Source organism: Antechinus flavipes, chromosome 2 (genome assembly GCF_016432865.1).
Source record: "Antechinus flavipes isolate AdamAnt ecotype Samford, QLD, Australia chromosome 2, AdamAnt_v2, whole genome shotgun sequence".
NCBI lineage: Eukaryota > Metazoa > Chordata > Mammalia > Dasyuromorphia > Dasyuridae > Antechinus > Antechinus flavipes.
This window is the reverse complement of record NC_067399.1, coordinates 440009858-440030460: the sequence shown is the minus strand read 5'-3', so window position 1 is coordinate 440030460 and position 20603 is coordinate 440009858. Positions and strand designations below refer to the sequence as shown.

General features: G+C 35.8%; 1 protein-coding gene across 1 annotated transcript in view; it reads left to right on the top strand.

Moving 5' to 3' along the window:
* The window catches only part of LOC127550356 (ubiquinol-cytochrome-c reductase complex assembly factor 1), a 133296-nt gene that overhangs the window by 101048 nt on the left and 11645 nt on the right, over window positions 1-20603 (top strand). Inside the window, exon 8 of the mRNA XM_051979190.1 lies at window positions 14282-14359. Coding sequence (XP_051835150.1) covers window positions 14282-14359 — 78 coding nt within the window. The remainder of the gene's footprint in view (window positions 1-14281; window positions 14360-20603) is intronic.

Genomic DNA, 20603 nt, shown 5'->3' with positions numbered 1-20603 from the left:
AGGAAAATGTTATCTGTAACTCTTAAAAATATATTTGTTTCTTGTTATCCTTTGAAATAGCATACATAGTTAAAGATTTAGGGTTCAGCTGAGTATGATGGGATGATCCTAAAAATAAAATTGGATAGAGAAAAATAAAATGGAGCAGTTATGTCCTAAATGAAAGAATTGTTACAATGGAAGCAGGAGGGACTGGAAGGCTGATAGTCCTGGGACCTTATTTTCATAAGAACTGGGTTAAAGAAGAAATAACAAACATTTACTAAGGATATAAACGTTTTATCTTACCAAATAAGAGGTGGGCAAAGGGATAGAATAAAAGAGGACTCTTAGAAGGATGTGCAGATCAAGAAATAGGAGGGTAAGCAATAAGGATAAGGGAGGAATTATTAGAAGGATGTGTCGATTAAAGATTTGGAGGGAGAGGATAAGAGAGGTGTTCTTAGAGTGTTGATTTGGAAGATTGTAGCTAGAAGTAAATTTAATGTCAAAAGAGGGATAGAATAAACAGTGAGGAAAGTTATGATGGAAGGAAATGTACAACAAGTAATTATAGCTAAATGTGAATGGGATGAAGTTGCCCATAAAACAGAAATGCATAGCAGAATGAATTAAAAACTAGAATCTCACAATATATTCTTTGCAATAGTCACATTTAAAGATGGAGATACAGAATAAAAATAAAGGGATGGAGTAGAATTTATTATGCTTCAGCTGATGCCACACATAGAAACACAAAAATCAAGGATAGTAATCATGATTTCAAAGTTAAAGTTAAAATAGATTTAATTAAAAGAAGGAAATTACATTATGATAAAAAATAACATTAATAATGAAATATTGTCAGTACTAAATCTATATGTGTCAAATGTTGTAGGATCTAGATTTTTAAAAGAAAGCTAAATGGATTACAGGTAGAAATAGATAGCAGAGAACTATAATAATGAACTTCAACTTTTCCCTCAAATCGAGATAAATCTAACCAAAAAATGGAGGTGAATAGAATCTTTGAACTAGATGTGGTAGATACCCAGAGAGAATTAAAGGGGACTAGAAAATAAACTGCCTTTTTTCTTGTAATATTTGGTACTTTTTCACAAATTGATTATATATTAAGACATAAAGTCTTTATAAAGTTAAATAGTTTAAATTAGTTAATTTAGTTAAAACTAATAAGAAGAATGCTTTAAAAAGCAAAATTGGCTAGTTGGGAAAGGAGGTAGAAAAGTTTACTGAGGAGAAAACAATTTTTTTAATAGCTTTTTATTTACAAGATATATGCATGGGTAATTTTTCAGCATTGATATTTGCAAAACCTTTTGTTCCAAGTTTTCCCTTCCTCCCCACCCCCTCCCCCAACTGGCAGGTAGACTAATACATGTTAAATATGTTAAAGTATATGTTAAATACAATATATGTATACATGTCCAAACAGTTGTTTTGCTGCACAAGAAGAATCAGACTTTGAAATAATGCATAATTAACCTGTGAAGGAAATCAAAAATGCTGGTGGACAAAAATAGAGGGATTGGGAATTCTATGTAGTGCTTCACACTCGTTTCTCAGAGTTCTTTTGCTGGGTGTAGCTGGTTCTATTCATTACTGCATTATTGGAACTGATTTGGTTCATCTTATTATTGAAGAGGGCCACGTCCATAAGAATTGATCATCATATAGTATTGTTGTTGAAGTATGTAATGATCTCTTGGTCCTGCTCTTTTCACTCAGCATCATTCATCTAAATCTCTTCAGGCCTCCCTGACGTCATCCTGCTGGTCATTTCTTTTTTCTTTTCTTTTCTTTTCTTTTCTTTTTTTTTTTTTTTTTTAAGGAAGACTCTATTTATTCCTGTGCTCTCTAGTGTTTCTAATAGAAATTGGTGTTGGATTTTTTCTTTCTTTTTTTTTTTTTTTTTTTATTATAGCTTTTTATTTACAAGTTATATGCATGGGTAATTTTACAGCATTGACAATTGCCAAACCTTTTGTTCCAATTTTTCCTCTCCTTCCCCCCATCCTCTCCCCTTGATGGCAAGTTGACCAGTACATGTTAAATATGTTTTAAAAGTATAAATTAAATATAATATAAGTATACATGTCCTAACAGTTATTTTGCTGTACAAAAAGAATTGGACTTTGAAATAGTAGACTATTAGCCTGTGAAGGAAATCAAAAATGCAGGTAGACAAAAATATAGAGATTGGGAATTCTATGTAATGGTTCATAGTCATCTCCCAGAGTTCTTTCCCTGGGTATAACTGGTTTAATTCATTACTGCTCTATTGGAACTGATTTGGTTCATCTCATTGCTGGAGATGGCCACATCTATCCTGCTGGTCATTTCTTACAGAACAATAATATTCCATAACATTCATATACTACAATTTATTCAGCCATTCTCCAATTGATAGGCATCCACTCAGTTTCCAGTTTCATCAGAATTGGCTCAAATGGAAATAACATACAATAGAAATCTATCTAACCCTGCAGGAAAATAAGAGGGAAATGGAATGGAGCAGCGGGGAGGCTGATGAGAGGTCATGTTGAAGGAGGGAATGATAAGTAGCAAAACACTTTTGAGGAGAGACAGAGTGAAAGGAGAGAATAAATGGGGGAAAATATAATTAGCAATAGTAATTGTAAAAAAAAATTTTGAAACAAGTTTCTCTGATGGAACATTATTCTCTGGAAAATGTTGAACCGGATGCTTTCAGAAAAAAAAAAAAAAAACAAACCTGGAAAATCCTCTATGAACAAAGTGGAAATATATAAATATATACTGCATACAAAGTAATAGCAATGTCCTGGGATGACCAGCTGTGTAAATGACTTTGTTATCCTCAGTAATATAATCATCCACACCTATTCTGAAGGACTTATGATGAAAATTCCTACCCATACCCAGAGAAGGAAATATCAAGTCTGAATATATTTTGAAATATTCTCTATTATTCTCTGTCTCTTTATTTTTAACTTAATTTTTCTTGAGGGTTTTTATTTTCATTTGGGTGGAAAATCTATGTTTTCTTTCACAACTGGACTTTTATGGAAATGTTTTGTGTAACTTGTGGTTTCTTAATTGTGGGTGGGGATAAGGGAGAGAACCTAGAACTCAAAAATCTTAAAAACAAATGTTTAAAAAAATTTTTGAATGTAACTGGGGAATGTAATTTAAATTCTTTTAAAAATGATAAGCATCTAGTTAAAACCATCAGCTGACATTATTTGTAGTGGTGATAAATTAGAAGTTTTCCCATTAAGGTCAGGAGTAAAACAAGGATGCCCATTATTATTAGTATTATTCGGTATTGTTTTAGAAATGTTAACAGTAGTAATAAGAAGAAAAAGAAACTGAAGGGATCAGAATAGACAATGAGGTAATAAAACTTTTTTTGCAAGTGATATGATGATATGCTTGGAAATCCTAGAGATTGAACTAAAAAAAAAAAAGTTAAAACAATTCTAGCATTTTGATAAATAAACTAGCCCTAGAATGCTCTAAATCATTATTGATTAGAGAAATGAGTACTAAACAATTTTGAGATGTCATTTCACACCTATTAAGTTGGCTAAAATTATAGAAGAGGAAAATGACAAATGTTGGAGGAATGTAGAAAAATCAGTATAGTAATACACTGATGGGTAGAATTATGAACTAATTCAATCTATTTTCAAAAGCAGTCTGGAATTTTGACTGAGGAGTTTTAAACTCTGTTAAGTTATTTGGCCTAGGAATATCCTTATTAGGTGTATGTTTTCCAAGGTGATCAGAGAAAAAGGAAAAGAACCTATATGTTCTAAAATAATTTTTTTAATAGTTCTCTTTGTGGGGGGCAAAGAACTCGAAATTGAGAGGATGCCCATCAATTGCGAAATAGCTAAACAAGTTGTGGCATATGATTGTGATGGAATTCTGCAATGTTGTAAGAAATGATGCCCTGGTTGATTTTATTAAACATGGAAAGACTTGAATGAAATTGTAAGAATGTGATGTATACAGTAAAAGCAATATTGTTGTGAACAGCTAAGTTATTCTGAGTATTATAAATCTGCTACAGAGGACCTATGAAGGAAGATGCTCTCCACTTCCAGAGTGGATAAATGGAAGTATATTTATATTCACATACATACACTAACACATATGGCAAGAGAGTGAAGGAGATGGTTCATAACAAAATATAACCCTCTCCAATTTTTTTTTTAAACGAACACATAAGAAACAAAACTTAGTATAAACATGTACAGTCAATTAAAGCAAATTTTCACATTGGTCACCTCCAAAAAAATCTGTCTCATTCTGCCTTTCTTATTTCTTACCTTTCTTATCAGAAAGTGTATATAACATGCTTCCTCATTGGTCCTCTGAAATTCTAGTTTATTTTTATATTGAAAAGGAACCTTATAGCCAGAGCCAAAATCCAGATTTTCTAAATCAAATGAAAAAAATACTACAAGAAGCCAGAATGAAAATATTTAAATTTTAAGGAGTGTCATACTCAAGATCACAAATAATTTAGCATTCAAAGCATTCCCAATAGACTTCAGATAGTAATTAACATCTGCATCCAGAAAAAGAACTATAGAGACTGAATGTAAATCAACACATACTATGTTCTGAACAATTTCCTTATAAGGGTTCTTGAAATGTGATACTTAGGCAATTTTTTTTGGTAGTCTAATGAGTCCTAAATTTTTTCTCCTTTTTTCCCCCAGATTAGTCATTTTTGTTAAATCAATATATTTTCTTCTGTTTTTAAAAAATTTTAGTCATTTGACTTTGTTTTAATATTTCCTTTTTTGTTTTATAGAGTTCATTTTTTCAGTTGTTGCGTTCTAGTTTTCAGGGAGTTTCTTGCTTGGGTGAGAATTTGTACCTCTGGTGCCAAGCTATTAATACTCTTTCCAGCTCTTTCTTTCATAGCCCTCATTCATTTCTTTTCCAAATTTTTCCTCAATTGCTCTCATTTCACTTATAAAAACATTTTAAACTCTTTTTTAAAAAAATATTTTTTCATCTCTTCCAGGAATTCTAGTTGCGTTTATGTCCAAGCTGTGTTTGCCTTATAGGCTTTACTTGTAGATATTTTTTAATCATTCTTTTTTGACTTTGTGTCTTGAGTAAACCTACAACCCTACTGGCTTTTATATGGTGGGTTTTTTTTTTTTTTAATTTGTTTGTTTGCTCATTCTTTCCACTAACTTCCTGATCTTGGACTTGAAGTTAGGGCCTGGACTCTTTAAAGTTCTGGAGAAAGGTCTTGGTTGGTTCCATTATTATTTTCTTGGGGTACTAAGTGTTGTGTTGATCTGATCTCAACAAGCACTCAGGTTAGGGTTCTGTAAGCTTTTCATCTCAAAATAGTTTGTTCTAGGTCAAAATCTGCTCACTGCCCTCCTCTTCTGAGCACTGATCTGGATTTTACCTTGAATAAGAATAGATTGTTCCTGGATTCAGTCATCATTATGGCTAGAAAGCTCTCTTAGTTCAGAATCCAATCTTCCTTTTGGTCTATAATTCCTGGTTGGTTTTTCTTTGTACACTTTAGACAAGAAGCTGTAGCAAGTGACCTTGGGTTGGTATTTAACCTTTTTGACTCAGTTTCCTCCTCTGTAAAAAAGCTGGAGAAAAAAGTGACAAAATCACCCCGGTATCTTTGCCAAAAAAATTTTAAATGGAATCACAAAAAGTTAGACAACTGAAAAAACTACTGAATGACAACAAAGAAGCTGAAACTGATAGCCTGTTCAAATGCTGGGATCTGAGCTAAACTTCTGAGGCCTACAACTGAACTTGTCCCTCTTTCCATATGTTGGCTGGGGTCTTCTACTGCTCCTTTCCTCAAATGCCATTCTTGAGCACATATCCCCTCCTCCATCCTGAATCTAAGACCTATAGCTGCTTCAGCAAAGCTTCCTATTATGGTACCCTTGTGTGGATCTGGAACCTCCTCTTGTCAGGGAACACAGCCTCTCTAAGTGGTGGAGTTCTCCTCTCTTGGTGTGCTTCTGACCGGCTAGCCCCAGTTTTCTCTTCTGTTCACAGATCTGTTTTTCTCCTTATGCTGACCTGGGGTGGATTTTTGTTTTCCCCATCATAATTTGGTCTGGTGCATTTTCTAGATCTATTTCAAGGAATTAGAGTAGAAAGGAGCTCACTGTACTACTTCTCTGTTACTTTACTGTCTTAGCTTTACCCTCTTCCTTGGTTCAAACATGAACATTAAAATATGCAAAGAACAAAGAAGAGAATTTATTTGAAGCTATGAACTTGTTACATTGTTTTTTAGATGATTTATTGATTTTCTTCTTGCATCTTTATCACAGCCCACAAATGGGCTCCATCTCCCTCCCACCAAGAGGCCTCTTCTTGTAGCATGTATAGTCAATTCAAACGGATCCATATATTGGCCATGTCTGAAAATGTTTATATCACTCTGTTCCTCTGTGCCTCCAAGAGATGAATGTTTTATTTCATCAATCTTCTGATGTCATGATTGATTATTGTGATGATCAAGGTTCTGTAGTCTTTCAAAATTACTCTCTTTTACATTATTGTGGTCATTAAGGTAAATTGTTCTCCTGGTTCTTCACATTTTATTCTGTATCAACTAATTCATATCTTCCCAGATATCTTTGAACCAAGTATATTCATAATTTCTTATAATTCAGTAATATTTTATTACTTTCATATGTTCTTTCCTTTCTTCTTTCAGATTATTATTAGAGATACTTAATAGAATTTTGTTTTATTGTACTATGAGAAACAGTACTCAACATTCAGATTTGAGAGGTCAAGGATCTTTTCTTAATCATCTTTAGTAGTACCTGGCATTGTGCCTTCCTAGGCATTCAGTGATTGTTTATTGAAACATTGCCAGAATGACAAAAACATTAATTATGATACTCTCAATTTAGCCTTGAAGATAGATATTGGCCTAGCTAGCCACAGCATGGCTTACATCATACTTCCTACTTTGACAATGAGAGTATCATAGGGGATGTTATCTAAAACCTTCTGGAAATGTAGTTAGAAGAGGTTATGTTTCTTACCTTACTTGTGTCAACATGCCTTTTAACACAGAGGGAATTCAGAATTGGTCTTGAACAGTTTAATCTTCACAGTCTTGTGGATTTTTATGTTATGCCTTCAGATTTTTTAGGTGATTATTCCAACATTATTGCTAAACCAAGTAACCCACAATTTCCAGGTTCCAGGCCTGCTTCCTTTCTCAAGGCTAGATTCATATACAGTGTTTGAGGAACCATATTTCTTGATTAAAGATAGCTTTATCAATATAATCTATCTATGTAGCTAAAAATAGAAATATAAAAATATTTTACTTTTCCCCATTTTTTTCCTTCATCACAACTGAAAGTTAGTACAGTCAAATGTTGGTATCTTTTGGTTTTGGTTTCCTTCCTTTTGTTGAGGGAAGCAAAGCTTTCTTGTCCTACCAAGATAACAGAAAAATTACTTTATATTTTCTTTTTGGGGAGTTTCTGGTTAATATTTAACAATGAGTTAATATATGGTTGGTTGGCATATTAGTTTATTGTTAATGAGCTTGGTATTGAAAAATCACACAGGAATCTCATTTCTATTCACCAGTAGTGATTGTTGAAAGAGAGTCACCACATAAAATCTATTTGATTGATATATTCTGTATCCTTCTGGACACACTAGCTTGCTTTCAATCTTAAGGGCCCTTTAGGCAGAAGACAAACTTGTTTTATGGCATCTGAGGGTAGAACAAGGACCGATAGCATCAGGAAGCCAGGAAAATGGATTCTGTCTGATGGTAAAAAGAATGTCCAATCAGTGCTGTCCAGCACCAGAAAGAGACTACTTCATGAAGCTATTTTTTGGGGGGGATACTGAAAATATTCACCTTTAGGAAAGTGGTTAGATTAGGCGATCTTCAAAGCTCCTTCCTTAGTTCTACAATCTTAGAATTCTCTGAGCTTCATGTTTTTTGGTGTTGGATCAACAGGTGAAACAGAGTTTATGTTCATCCATATGAGCTTTGTCATATGTCCAATTCATTTCAGCAGTTTATTCTGGTAGAGGTTTGGCACCATTCAACCTCAATTGCTTTTTTATTTTTAATTTTATAAACTGATTTCCTTCTTTCCCTTTCCCCACTCACCAAAAACAAACAAAAAAACCCTTTTGCGAAGAAAGAAAGAATCAGAGCCTAATAGTAATCCTGGCCTTGCTACTGACTTGCACTGTGATCTTGGGCAAATCAGCTGACCTCTTTGGGCCTTAGTTTCTTCATACATAAAATGAGTTTGGACTAGATGCCTTCTACAACCCTTTCTGACTCTAAATCCGTGATTCTGGGCAAGCTTATTTTCCTCTCTGGTTCACTATTTTATCATCTTTCACATGAGTTGGTTGGACTGTGTAGTTGCTAAGTTCCCTTTCAGCCCTAAGGATATATATTATCTTTTTTATGGTTCCAATCATGGAGAACCTTAAGCTATATTGAAGAAACATCACTTATAAAAAATGGAGTTTAATGAACAAAGCAAGTGATTTGACATTGGATAGAAAGTGAGCACTTGGAAATGAGACTGCAACCCTGTATGGTGATTTGTTTTTAAATAATAGAAAGCATCCAGAACTTTTAGGGTGTTTACTGTTTACATCACACTTTGGCATTTATTAGCTTAACTCATCTTCATAACATCCCTGAGTAGATGCTACAGGAATAGTGTTCCCATTTTAATTATTTCCATAGGTGGCATAATGGATAGGTGCTTTAGAGTCAGGGGGACCAGAGTGCACATCTGTGTTGAATACATACTGACAGTGTGATCCCAGGGCATGTCATTTAACCTGATTGCTTTAGTGAAAAGTTTCCACAGTACAAGTTTCCATTAGAGATGAAATCACAGTTTTGAGACATCCTATCCCCAAGTAGGTCTAGAGATTGTAACCTCTCCTGGCCTTCTCCTCCTGTGTGATTCTTATGACTTCCTGTAAGTCTTCCATTGGAAGATCCCACAAAAATGCTAGGGGCTTTCCTCTGATTAATATATAAAATGTTGTGGGATTATAGGGAACAAATACTCATTCTATTGTTTTATTGTATTGTCCATCACTCTTGTTATGTGAGTGATCAACATATCTTTTCTGGTAATGCCCATTCTTGATATGTTTCTTAAGCCATGTTTCATATGTACAACATTGTATCTTGCTTGTAGTTCCCATGAATCTTTCCAGTGCTTTTTATATCACCTGTGATTTTAACCAACCTTCCTTCCTTCCTTCTCTCCTCCTTCCTTCCTTCTCTCCTCCTTCCTTCCTTCTCTCCTTCCTTCCTTCCTTTTTTCTCCTCCCCTCCTTCCCTCCTTCCCTCACTTCCTTCCTTCCTTCTTTTCTTTCTTCCTTCTTTCCTTCCTTTTTCTTACAAAGGCAATTGGGGTAAAGTGACTTGCCATTGTCACACAGCTAGTAAATATATTTAATTAAGTGTCTTAGGTCACATTTGAACTCAGGTGCTCCTAACTTCAGGGCTAGTTTTGATTATTCTGAGATTGGGGTGTTCCATGAGCTATATCTATATTTTGTCACAGATAATCCATTTTACAGATAATATTTGATATGCTATATTTTATGATTTGCAAACTGCATTGTACATTGTCCTGTTAGATTCCTTTAGCAACCCCAGCTCTATTAGGTACAGTAGGTATTATCCCTGTTTTTAGAGAGGAGGCAACGAGGCTTAGAAAAGGAAAATTTCCTGCTTAATCTCACAGGAGCTAGTGTTTGCCAAAGTTGGAGTTCAAACCCATGTGCTTGTGGCCTTAAATCCAATAAAAGAGCATCTCGCTGCCTCACAGGCTGGTGTTCATCCTTCAGACATCCTGGACACATCCCATTAAAAATTTCTTAGCTTGAGGTACTTTACTGCCTTGTTCTTTTAACCTCTTGGTTATCTTTTTCATTAATCTCCTGATTAGCAAACCCAGTATGGCTGTTTTTTCTTTTTAATATAGTAAGTGGTACCCCTGGGATGTAAACTCCAGGACCTGTCCCTGGGCTGCTAATGTTTGTTTTCTTTGCCCCTTGAGCCTGCCTCTGCTATAACATTCGCCGTCTGTGTTAAGTAATCCTTAAGGTACCACTTTTATTATGTCATAAAAAGTGCATGGCAAATATATTATAACTCATGGACTTTGTTTAGAAATGAACGGATAATTTATTGAGTGTGTTACATGAGCCTTGCCCCCTTCCCCAGTGCAGCAGAGACTCAAGACTCACTCAGGAGTGTCTACTGAGAGCGCCCCCAGCCCATGACATGCGGGGGATGGAGGCACAAGGTTGGCTAGAAATTACATCATAGTTTATGTACTCAATAAAAATTTAATTAAGTCATTACAGGAATTGCAGTCATCATTTAACCCTCTGATTTCTTCTGTTGAGTTTATTATTAAACATTCAGTAATACCAGTCACCAAATCTTGATGGCCTATAAAATATCTGCATGGATTTTAATAGCTGAATAAATGGGAAAATATGAGTAACTGACAGAAAAGGAACCTTTCCTTGTGGTTTTGCTCTATAGACTTTTATAAAAAAGCAAAGCATTGTGAAAAGGGATAGCAGCTAAGGGGGAAAACAGCCCGACGCTGTCTGGTGGGGAATGCTTGTCTGCTATGTGCATTTGCATGTGTACAGAACTATATTCTATGTATATCACACAGAAACAAGCATGTAGTTGTCCAGAAGAGGAGGGAATGAGAACCCTTACTGCAATAGCAGAGAAATGGGGAGCTTGCCCACCAGCAGAGAAAGATGCAAAGACACGAGGCCTGGCATGGGAGATCTGTCTCAGCATTCTACATCCTTGGGCTGACTGGAAGAACCTGTGTTTTTTTCAGTAACTATTGCTTTAAAAGCCACTATCAGCCTCATGTGTTGACTGCTGATCAGGTCTCTAGTGATCAAACTGGCTGTCCCTTCTCACAAGGTTCCATTTCATGATCTAATCCAACCTGGCTAATACCTTAGGAAAACCAGTTTCCAGGTACAGCTAAAAGTGAAGGCAGAGGAGGCTCAGTAGGTACAAAATGGTTGGTTAGCTAAATAGTCATGAGAGAAACACCATAACAAAAGTGAAGTTAGGCATAAAGAAGGGAAATTAATGTATGACAACATGAAGTCAGTCTGAGTTATTTGGATTTTCTTATCAATACCCAATTTTAGCTGATGAACAACTTTTATTGTTATTTGTCCTGTCATCTTGAGAGCTCTAGAAGTTTGTGGTTGGTATGTTTTTCTATTTTTTTATATGAATGTGAATATTGTCATACGTGACCTGTGCACTTACCATATATCGGACCCTGTCCTCATTGTTAGAGTCAGGAAAGAAGAGGGTGGAGAGGAATGAGAGATGTGCTTGCTGCTTTCAGGTAGCTGCTTTCAGTCTAATAGATGAGAAGATACATATAGAGAGACAACTATAATATTGGATAGAAGGACTCTGAAAGCCTACAAAGTATCCTTGGAGCAATGCAAAGGTTGCTTGTTAGGGACTAGAGAGGAGGAGATAGATGAGAAAAGTATTGTAAAGAGAGAAATGATGAGATTTTATGAGTGATTAATTAAACATAGGGAGGGAATGGGAATAAGTTGTCAGGGATGACACCAAAGTTGTGAACCTGGCTGACTGGAAGGATATTATCCTCCAGAGTAACAGAAAGTTCAGGTGGGTTTTGTGGGGAAAGATCATATTGTCTTTTGGACCTGTTGGGTTTCAGGTGCTTGTAGAACATCCAGTTTGGTGCTATGCTACTCCTAGCAAATCACTTGCAACATTTTAGTAGATGGTCTTTATGAGTTTCTTTTCTGCAAAACCCCAATCTTTGTTGGGCTTGGAGGATAGACACATAATCTATTGTTGAATCTGTTTTAAATTTAATGATTGAATTGAATGATCAGACTTACCAAAAATTGTGTTCCACCTTTTAAGAATTCAGGGTCACCTCCATTTTATGAGGAGCCTTAGAACAGACTAGAACTGAATATATGTGATTTGCATAAAGAAGGTAACTGAACCTGTGGGAGCTAATAGAGAGCCCAGGACAGAGCTTCGAGATACACCCCTAGTTATTAGGTCTGGCCTGGATGACAAATTATCAATGAAGCAATGAGTTAGGAAGAGAAACGAGAGATCAATGTCAATCCAGAGGAAAAGTCGGAGGTGTCAAATACAGTCCTACGAAGCGGTCAAAAAGAACAAGGATTGAGAAAATGCCATTAAATTTAGTAATCAGGGATCATGGGTAATTTTGGAGGAAAAGAATCATTTTAGTTCTCTGATCAAAAACTAGATTGAGATTATAAAGAAAGGGGGAGGAAAGGAAGTAACAGTACCAAGGCTTTTTAAAGAAGTTTTTCTGAGGAAGGAAAAAAAAAAGATATAGGATGATACTTAATCACAGTTTAGTAAGCTATCTAATAAAGACTTTTTTAAAATGGGAGTAATGCGGGCATGTTTGTAGGTAACAGAAAAAGAATCAGTAGATGTAAATGTAAAGGTGAGGATAGCAGTGTAATCTATCAAAGACAGGAGGAAATGAGGTCAAAGATATATGTAGAGAAATTGATTTTGATGAGAAGGAACATTTCTTCATCAGAGACAAAGAATGAAATATATTGGGGATGTCTTGAAGATATAAGATAGAAGTTGTAACATAAGGAAGAATGGAGAAGTATTATGCTCTGTTATGCCAATAAGTCGTCGTCTTTTTTTTTTTTTTTTTTTGCTGTTTTCAAGGAGTATATTTTGATTGTGGTTGTTTGTCTACTGTGTTCAAACAATTTTTATTTTAAAATAATCAATTTGATATCACTCCCTCTAGTGTAGTATCATGTAACTAGTCAGTCTGTAAGAAATGTTTTGTTGATTTTAAGTGGCACTATGTAAGGCTTGGTTAAAAAATAAAAAATAAGAAAGTGATCCAAGTCTTCCCTTCTGGTAGCTTACAGACAATTTAAAAACTGGTTAACTGGTTACATGGAATAACTGGACAAAGCAGTATCTTATTTGTTACCTATGTGGCCAGCCTCTCTTTGGTGCTTAGAGAAAAAATCTTTTTCCATGGAGTTAAGACTTTAAGGAAGTCTTCTTGTAGAATGTGGGCTTGAATTTGGATCTTCAGAGCTAGATAGGTTTGGCTAGGCAGAAGTGAGAGGAAGGATATTCCTCATTAAAGGAAACTGCAAGAAAGATCTTGTCAAATGAGATACATTTGTGAAAGAGAGTGTGATACATTTGTGAAAGAGTGCAATACATTTGTGAAAGAGAGTAAGGAAACCTTTTTCTTATATTCCCTTTGTTTAATATTTTGCTGTGTTTATAGTTGAGAGTGTTTTGGTTATCTTAAGGAACCCTACATTCTGATTTTATTCCCTCAGCTTCCCAATTTCTTGAGTACTTTGAAATTTTTTGGTATAGCTATTCCTTTCTTTTTTGAGGCAATGGGAGTTTAGTGACTTGCCTAGGGTCACAAAATAGTAAGTGCCTGAAGCTGAATTTGAACTCAAGTCCTCCAGATTGCAGAGCAGGTGTTCTATCCACTGCACAACCTAGCTGGTAGGTATGTATATAAAGCATGATGCAGTAGAAAAAATACTAACCTTGAAGTCATAGGTTCTGAGTTCAAATCTCAGCTCTTCTATTTAGTACTACTTAGTACTGGACAAAAGTCATTTCATTGTATTGACACTTATTTTTATCATCTAGAATTTTTAATTAGATAATCTCTAAGGTACCTCCTAGTCCTTTGATCATTAGATTTCTTCTGAAACTGCTTGGTAGTCTTTATGTATTGGTTTTTTGCTGCCAAGTAACTCTCGAAATTTAGCTGGGCTGAACCTTGGAGGATCAACACTTAGTCTACCACTGGACCTATGTTATTGAACAATGAACTGTTACCTCTATTTTAGGAGTGAAGAAGTTAAAAATTGATTGCCAGGGGCAGCTAGGTGGCACAGTGGATAGATCACCAGCCCTGAAGTCAGGAAGACCTGAGTTCAAATCTGGCCTCAAACATTTAACACTTTCTGGCTGTGTAACCTTGGGCAAGTCACTCAGCCCCAGTTGCCTCAGGGTGGGAGGGAGACTATTAAAAAAAAATTGATTGATAGAGAGTTTGATTTTTACTTAAGGAATATTCCATTATACTTAGGGCCATTATGGCTAAGAAAAGACCATACTATTTTGGGGCTTTTTATTTATATTTCTGTTTTTGTCCTTTTGTCTTGACAGGTAAATTCCTATATCCTGAAGAAGAATATGCTAATCATGACAAATAGTTTCTATGCAGGAATCTTGGGATATGATGAGGTAAGAACATTAGCCAGACCATGGATATCTGATACTGGCCTGTCCCCGAAGTTACCTTTCCAGCCAGTGGCTATCGGTAGAGGCTGCCAGTACTCCAGCCACTAGTTGTTGGTGCTAATTTCATCATAATTCTCAACTAGCATTCTGTTCCTTTGAACCCAGCCCTGTACTTGGTACTAGGGATATAAAGTCCTAGTTTTTGCCTTCAAGAAACTCCCATTCTGATTTGGGAAGAGAGGATTTGTAGAGTTAGATAGTATCCTTAACAAAATGAGTCTGTTTGTGTTATCTGATTTCAACTAAAGGATATTCATTGGAACAAGGCAATTCATCATTCACCTAAAACTGCTTTCTCCAAAATTACCAATGATTTTTTAATTGGTAATTCTAGTGGTCTTTTTTTTCTTTTTTTTTTTCTTATAGCTTTTTATTTACAAGTTATATGCATGGGTAATTTTACAGCATTGACAATTGCCAAACCTTTTGTTCCAATTTTTCCCCTTCTTCCCCCCATCCCTTCCCCCAGATGGCAGGTTGACTAATACATGTTAAATATGTTAAAGTATAAGTTAAATACAATATATGTATACATGTCCATACAGTTTTTTTGCTGTACAAAAAGAATCGGACTTTGAAATAGTGTACTATTAGTCCAGCCATTCTGGAGAGCAATTTGGAACTATGCTCAAAAAGTTATCAAACTGTGCATACCCTTTGATCCAGCAGTGTTTCTACTGGGCTTATACTCCAAAGAGATACTAAAGAAGAGAAAGGGACCTGCATATGCCAAAATGTTTATGGCAGCCCTATTTGTAGTGGCTAGAAACTGGAAAATGAATGGATGCCCATCAATTGGAGAATGGTTGGGTAAATTGTGGTATATGAATGTTATGGAATATTATTGTTCTGTAAGAAATGACCAGCAGGATGAATATAGAGAGACTTGGAGAGACTTACATGAACTGATGCTAAGTGAAATAGCAGAACCAGGAGATCATTATATACCTCAACAATGATACTGTAGGAGGATGTATTCTGATGGAAGTGGATTTCTTCGACAAAGAGATCTAACTCAGTTTCAATTGATCAAAGATGAACAGAAGCAGCTACACCCAAAGAAAGAACACTGGGAAATGAATGTAAACTGTTTGCATTTTTGTTTTTCTTCCCACGTTATTTTTTACCTTCTGAATCCAGTTCTTCCTATGAAACAAAAGAACTTTGGTTCTGCACACATATATTGTATCTAGGATATATGGTGACATATTCAACATGTATAGGATTGCTTGCCACTGGGGGAGGGGGTGAAGGGAGGGAGGGGAAAAGTCGGAACAGAAGTGAGTGCAAGGGATAATGTTGTAAAAAAATTACCCAGGCTTGGGTTCTGTCAATAAAAAGTTATAATAAAAAAAAAAATAGTGTACTATTAGCCTGTGAAGGAAATCAAAAATGCAGGCGGACAAAAATAGAGGGATTGGTAATTCTATGTAATTGTTCATAGTCATCTCCAGAGTTCTTTCGCTGGGTATAGCTGGTTCAATTCATTACTGCTCTATTTGAACTGACTTGGTTCATCTTATTGCTGGAGATGGCCACGACCATCAGAATTGATCATCATATAGTATTGTTGTTGAAGTATATAATGATCTCCTGGTCCTGATCATTTTAGTGGTCTTTTCTTAATATTCATCCTTCTTGACTCTGAGGCTTTGATGCTATCAATCACCCTCTCCTGATTACTTTCTTCTCTCTAGGTTTTCATAATCCTTTTCTTTCTTGGATTTCTTCCTACCTGTCTGGCCACTCGTTAGATTTCTTTACTCATTCCTAGGTCATGACCATAAGGCTTTGTTCAGGACTGCCTTCTTTTTTTTTTTTTTTTTTTAATTTTTATTTAATAATTACTTTATATTGACAGAATCCATGCCAGGGTAATTTTTTTTTTTTTACAACATTATCCTTTGCACTCGTTTCTGTTCCAATTTTTTTTTCCCCTCCCTCCCTCCACCCCCTCCCCTAGATGGCAAGCAGTCCTTTATATGTTGGATACAGGACTGCCTTCTGTTTTCCCTCTATACTTATTTACTTAGTGATCTCATTAAATTTCATGGACTCCGTTTTTTTTTACACAAATGAGTCTCAAACCTATTTATTTGGCTCTTATCTCTCTGTTGATCTCCCATGGTGAAACTAGCAGCCTATTGGATATATTGAACTGAATGTCTTAGAAACATATTGAATCTAATATATCTAAAACTGAAGTCGTTATCTTTCCCCCCTAGAATCCTCCCTGTTTCAGTCAAGGGCACCAACACCCTCCCAGTCATGCAGGTTCTCACAACCCCAGTATCATCCTTGACTTTTCATGCTTATTTCTCATATCTAGTTTGTTGCTAAGCCAAGTTTGTTGACTCTACCTTTGCAATAGTTTGTGTGTGTGTTGCCTCCCTTCAGACAGTTGCCACCTCATAGCTGCCCTAGATTATTGCTGTAGCCCTCCCAGCCTCAAGTCTGAAAATAGAAAGACTGTCCTCCACATTGCTGACCATGTCATCCCTTCTCAGTAAGCTCCAGTGCCTTTCTTATCTCCAGGACCAAATATAAGATCCTCTGACTTTTAAAACTCTTCACAAACTAGCTCTTGTCCACCTCTCTAGTCTTCTAACATTTACACCTTTCCATGTGCTCTGTATCCTACTAACACTGAACTGACTTCTTTGTCTTGGCACTTCACATTCCATCTCTTCTGTTTCTAGGCCTTTTCACTGGCTATTCCACATGTCTGGGATTCTCCTTTCTCATCTGATTTTTCTGCTTCCCTTTATGATCCAGCTCAAGTCCTATCTTTTGCAAAAGATCTTTTCCAGTCTTTTCTACCCCCATACTCTCCATTCATATGCTTTCCCTCTAAAACTACCTTAAGATTTATCTCTTCTTTATATCCCTATTGCACAATGCTTGATGCTTTGAAATGACTTTATAGCATTTATTGACTTGAATTAATCCTCCCTAATTGATTCTCACTCAGTTCTTTTTAGTGGCCATTTGAAACTTACTTTTCTCTTTTTAAGTCTCTGATACCACCCCTAACTCACCGTTGACAGGTTCTTTTCTTAGAAAATAGAGGAACATTTGTTCTGAACTTCCTCTTCCTATGTCTTTATCTCATCAACACCATCTGACCTTGATCCCGTGCCTTCCTGTTTTCTCTAGCAATTGTCTCTAACTCATCCCTTCTCTTTTTTTCTTCAGTCTCTTCCCTATCTACTTGTTTCTTCCCTGCTGACTACAGTCACTCCTATATCCCTCATCCTTATAAAGCCATGTCAGAACCAACCATCTCCTCTTGCTTTCATCATATAATTTCATTTTTCCAACAGACTTATAGAGATTGCTGTCTGTGTTCTTTTCCCTACTTTCTGTCCTCTTCCTAGTTCTTTGAAGTCTGACTTCCACTAATCTGTATCTGCTCTCTCTATAGTTTACTGATCTCTTAGTCGCAAAATCTGATGCCCTTTTACAAATTCTAATCCTCAGTCTTCCTTCTCAATCCTAATATTTGGGTTTTTAATAATTGTTATATCTATTAGTCCTTTTTTAACGGTCTGACTACTGACTTACCATCCATATTGTTTTGAGTATACCCTAAGTCTCTGTCTTGGACATTCCTTCCTTTTTTTACCGTCTGTCTCATAGTGACTTCCTCAGCTGCCAATTATCTCCATGTTGATGACTCTTAACACTTATTATATATCTGGCCTTAGACCCAGTCATACAAACCAAATTATCTACTAGACATTTCAAATTTATTATCCCATAAACATCACAAACTCAGTAGACCTAAAAACTAACCTTACCATATTTCCCCGCCAAAACCACCCCTCTCACAATACTGCTCCATTTATGTTAAAAACACCATTTTTTCATTTTCCTAGATTTGAAACTTCAGGCATCCTCCTTCTCTCTTCCGGAGAAGCTCCACCTTCTCATTTACTCTGCTTATGTAGTCAGGTGCCAGATCTTATTTTTACTTCCATACCATCTCTTACATTTCTTATCCCTACAACCCTAGTGTATGCCTTATGTCTCATCTGGACTATTGTTGTACCCTCCTAATTGGTCTTCCTTCTTCAAGTTTCCTTCTCCACTTTCTAATCCATTCTCCAAATAGCTGCAGAGACTATGCACTTAAATGCTTTCCTAAAGTGGATCAATCATATCATTCCTCAACTCATTAAACTCTACTGGCTCATTTTTACTTCTAAATTAAAGCAAACTCCTTTGTTTGACATATAAAGCCTTTCATAACCTGACCTCTTACTACTTTTCTAACCTTGTTACATATTGCTTTCCTTTATTTATATCCCAGTCCCACCACACTGGTCTTTTGACTATTCCTCACCTATGATACACTGTTTCTGGTTTGAGTGCCTTTGCCTTGGTTACCCTGTTTCTAGAATTCACTTCCTCTGCACTTTAATATCTTAAGAATCACTTGTTTCTTTCAAAACTCAGCTTCACCTTCTAAATGAACCTTTTCTTTCTTCCAAAATTTTCTTGTATATATTTATGTAGTGCTATTTCCCCTCACTAAACTATAAGCTCTTCAAGAGCAGGAAATGTTTCATTTTTATCTTAGTATTCTTAGCTTAGTACCTGGCATATAGTAAGCACCTCAAAAATACTTGTTGATTGACTGTCCTGGTAGGTGACACAGTGAAGGTTGTTCTGGGTTCAGAGGGAAAAGAGTTGCCCAAGAGTCAAGGTCATTTATATATCTATATTTTGGATAGCTTTTTTTTAAATAGATGGTACTTAAGTTGGCCCTAGAAATATGGGTAAGGCTTCGATAAACAGATAAAAGATGGTTAAATCCAAATGCCTATGTCCTACTGCCTTATTGATTCTTCAGTGTTCTGTCTAACCAAACTGGTTAAATTGAAGATTCTGACTGAAGGATATACTGAATAGTCATTTTCAAAGAATTATAATGAAATAAAATAAGGGTAGTGAATAGAGAGATGTGATCTCCATTGGTAGATAGCATTTCCTTACCAGATCATTGAATGAATTGCAGGTACATGAGACCAAAGATACTTTTGAGATCTTCAATATCTTGTCACTCAGCATTTGTCACATTGCCTGGCACATAGTAGGCAATTAATAAATGTTTATTGATTGATTAATTGTGGCCATCACAGTCACATGATTTTCATTTTCTAGGAGTGCATTTTCTCCTTGGCTTCTAGATGACTAGGAGTTTGTCAGTGACCTCAAGTAAATTGTGGTGATGACTCTGGGAGAGAAATAGTCACTTCACAAATCGGGGATGGTGTGGTTTATTAGACTTAGGGGCTTATGACTCAAGGACTAAACCCAAATGAAGTCTCAGAGACACAAGTTCCCAAAATGTTTTGGTATTAAGCTTTCCACTGGTATACTTGCTTTCATATTTCCCAGAATACTTTTAAAAAATGGATTTCTGTTTATCCTCACTGCAGCAACCTGAGTAAGAGTTAGGCCATGTATGCATTAGTCCCATTTTACAGTCTAATCAAAAAGCATTTAAGTGCATAGTCCCTATACTAGACATTAATGTGAGGGAGAAGGGAGTGGTAGATGAGGAAGATGGTTCTTTCCCCCCCCCCCTTTTTTTTTCTTTTTTTCAGTTTTATGAAAAAAATTTTTTTATTAAAGCTTTTTATTTTTCAAAACATGTGGAGACAATTCTTCAACATTAGCCCTTGCAAAACCCTGTGTTCCAATTCCCCCTCCCTTCCCCCATACCCTCCTCTAGATGTCAAGTAGTCCAATATATGTTAAACATGGTAGAAATATGTTAAATCCAATATACGCATACATATTTATATAGTTATAGTGCCACACAAGAGAAGAATTGAAGCAAGATAAAATGCAAGCAAACAACAACAGAAAGCGTGAAAATGCTATGGTGTGAGCCACACTCGATTCCCACAGTCCTCTCTTTGAGTGTAGATGGCTTTCTTCATCACTAATAATTGGAACTGGTTTGAATCATCTCATTGATGAAGAGAGCCACATCAATCAGAATTGATCATTGTATAATCTTGCTGTTGTCGTGTAATGATCCCTTGGTTCTGCTCATTTCACTTTGCATCAGTTCATTTAAGTCTCTCTAGGCCTCCCTGAAATCATCCTGTTGGTTATTTCTTACAGAACAATAATATTCCATAACATTCATGTATTATTAACTTATTCAGGCATC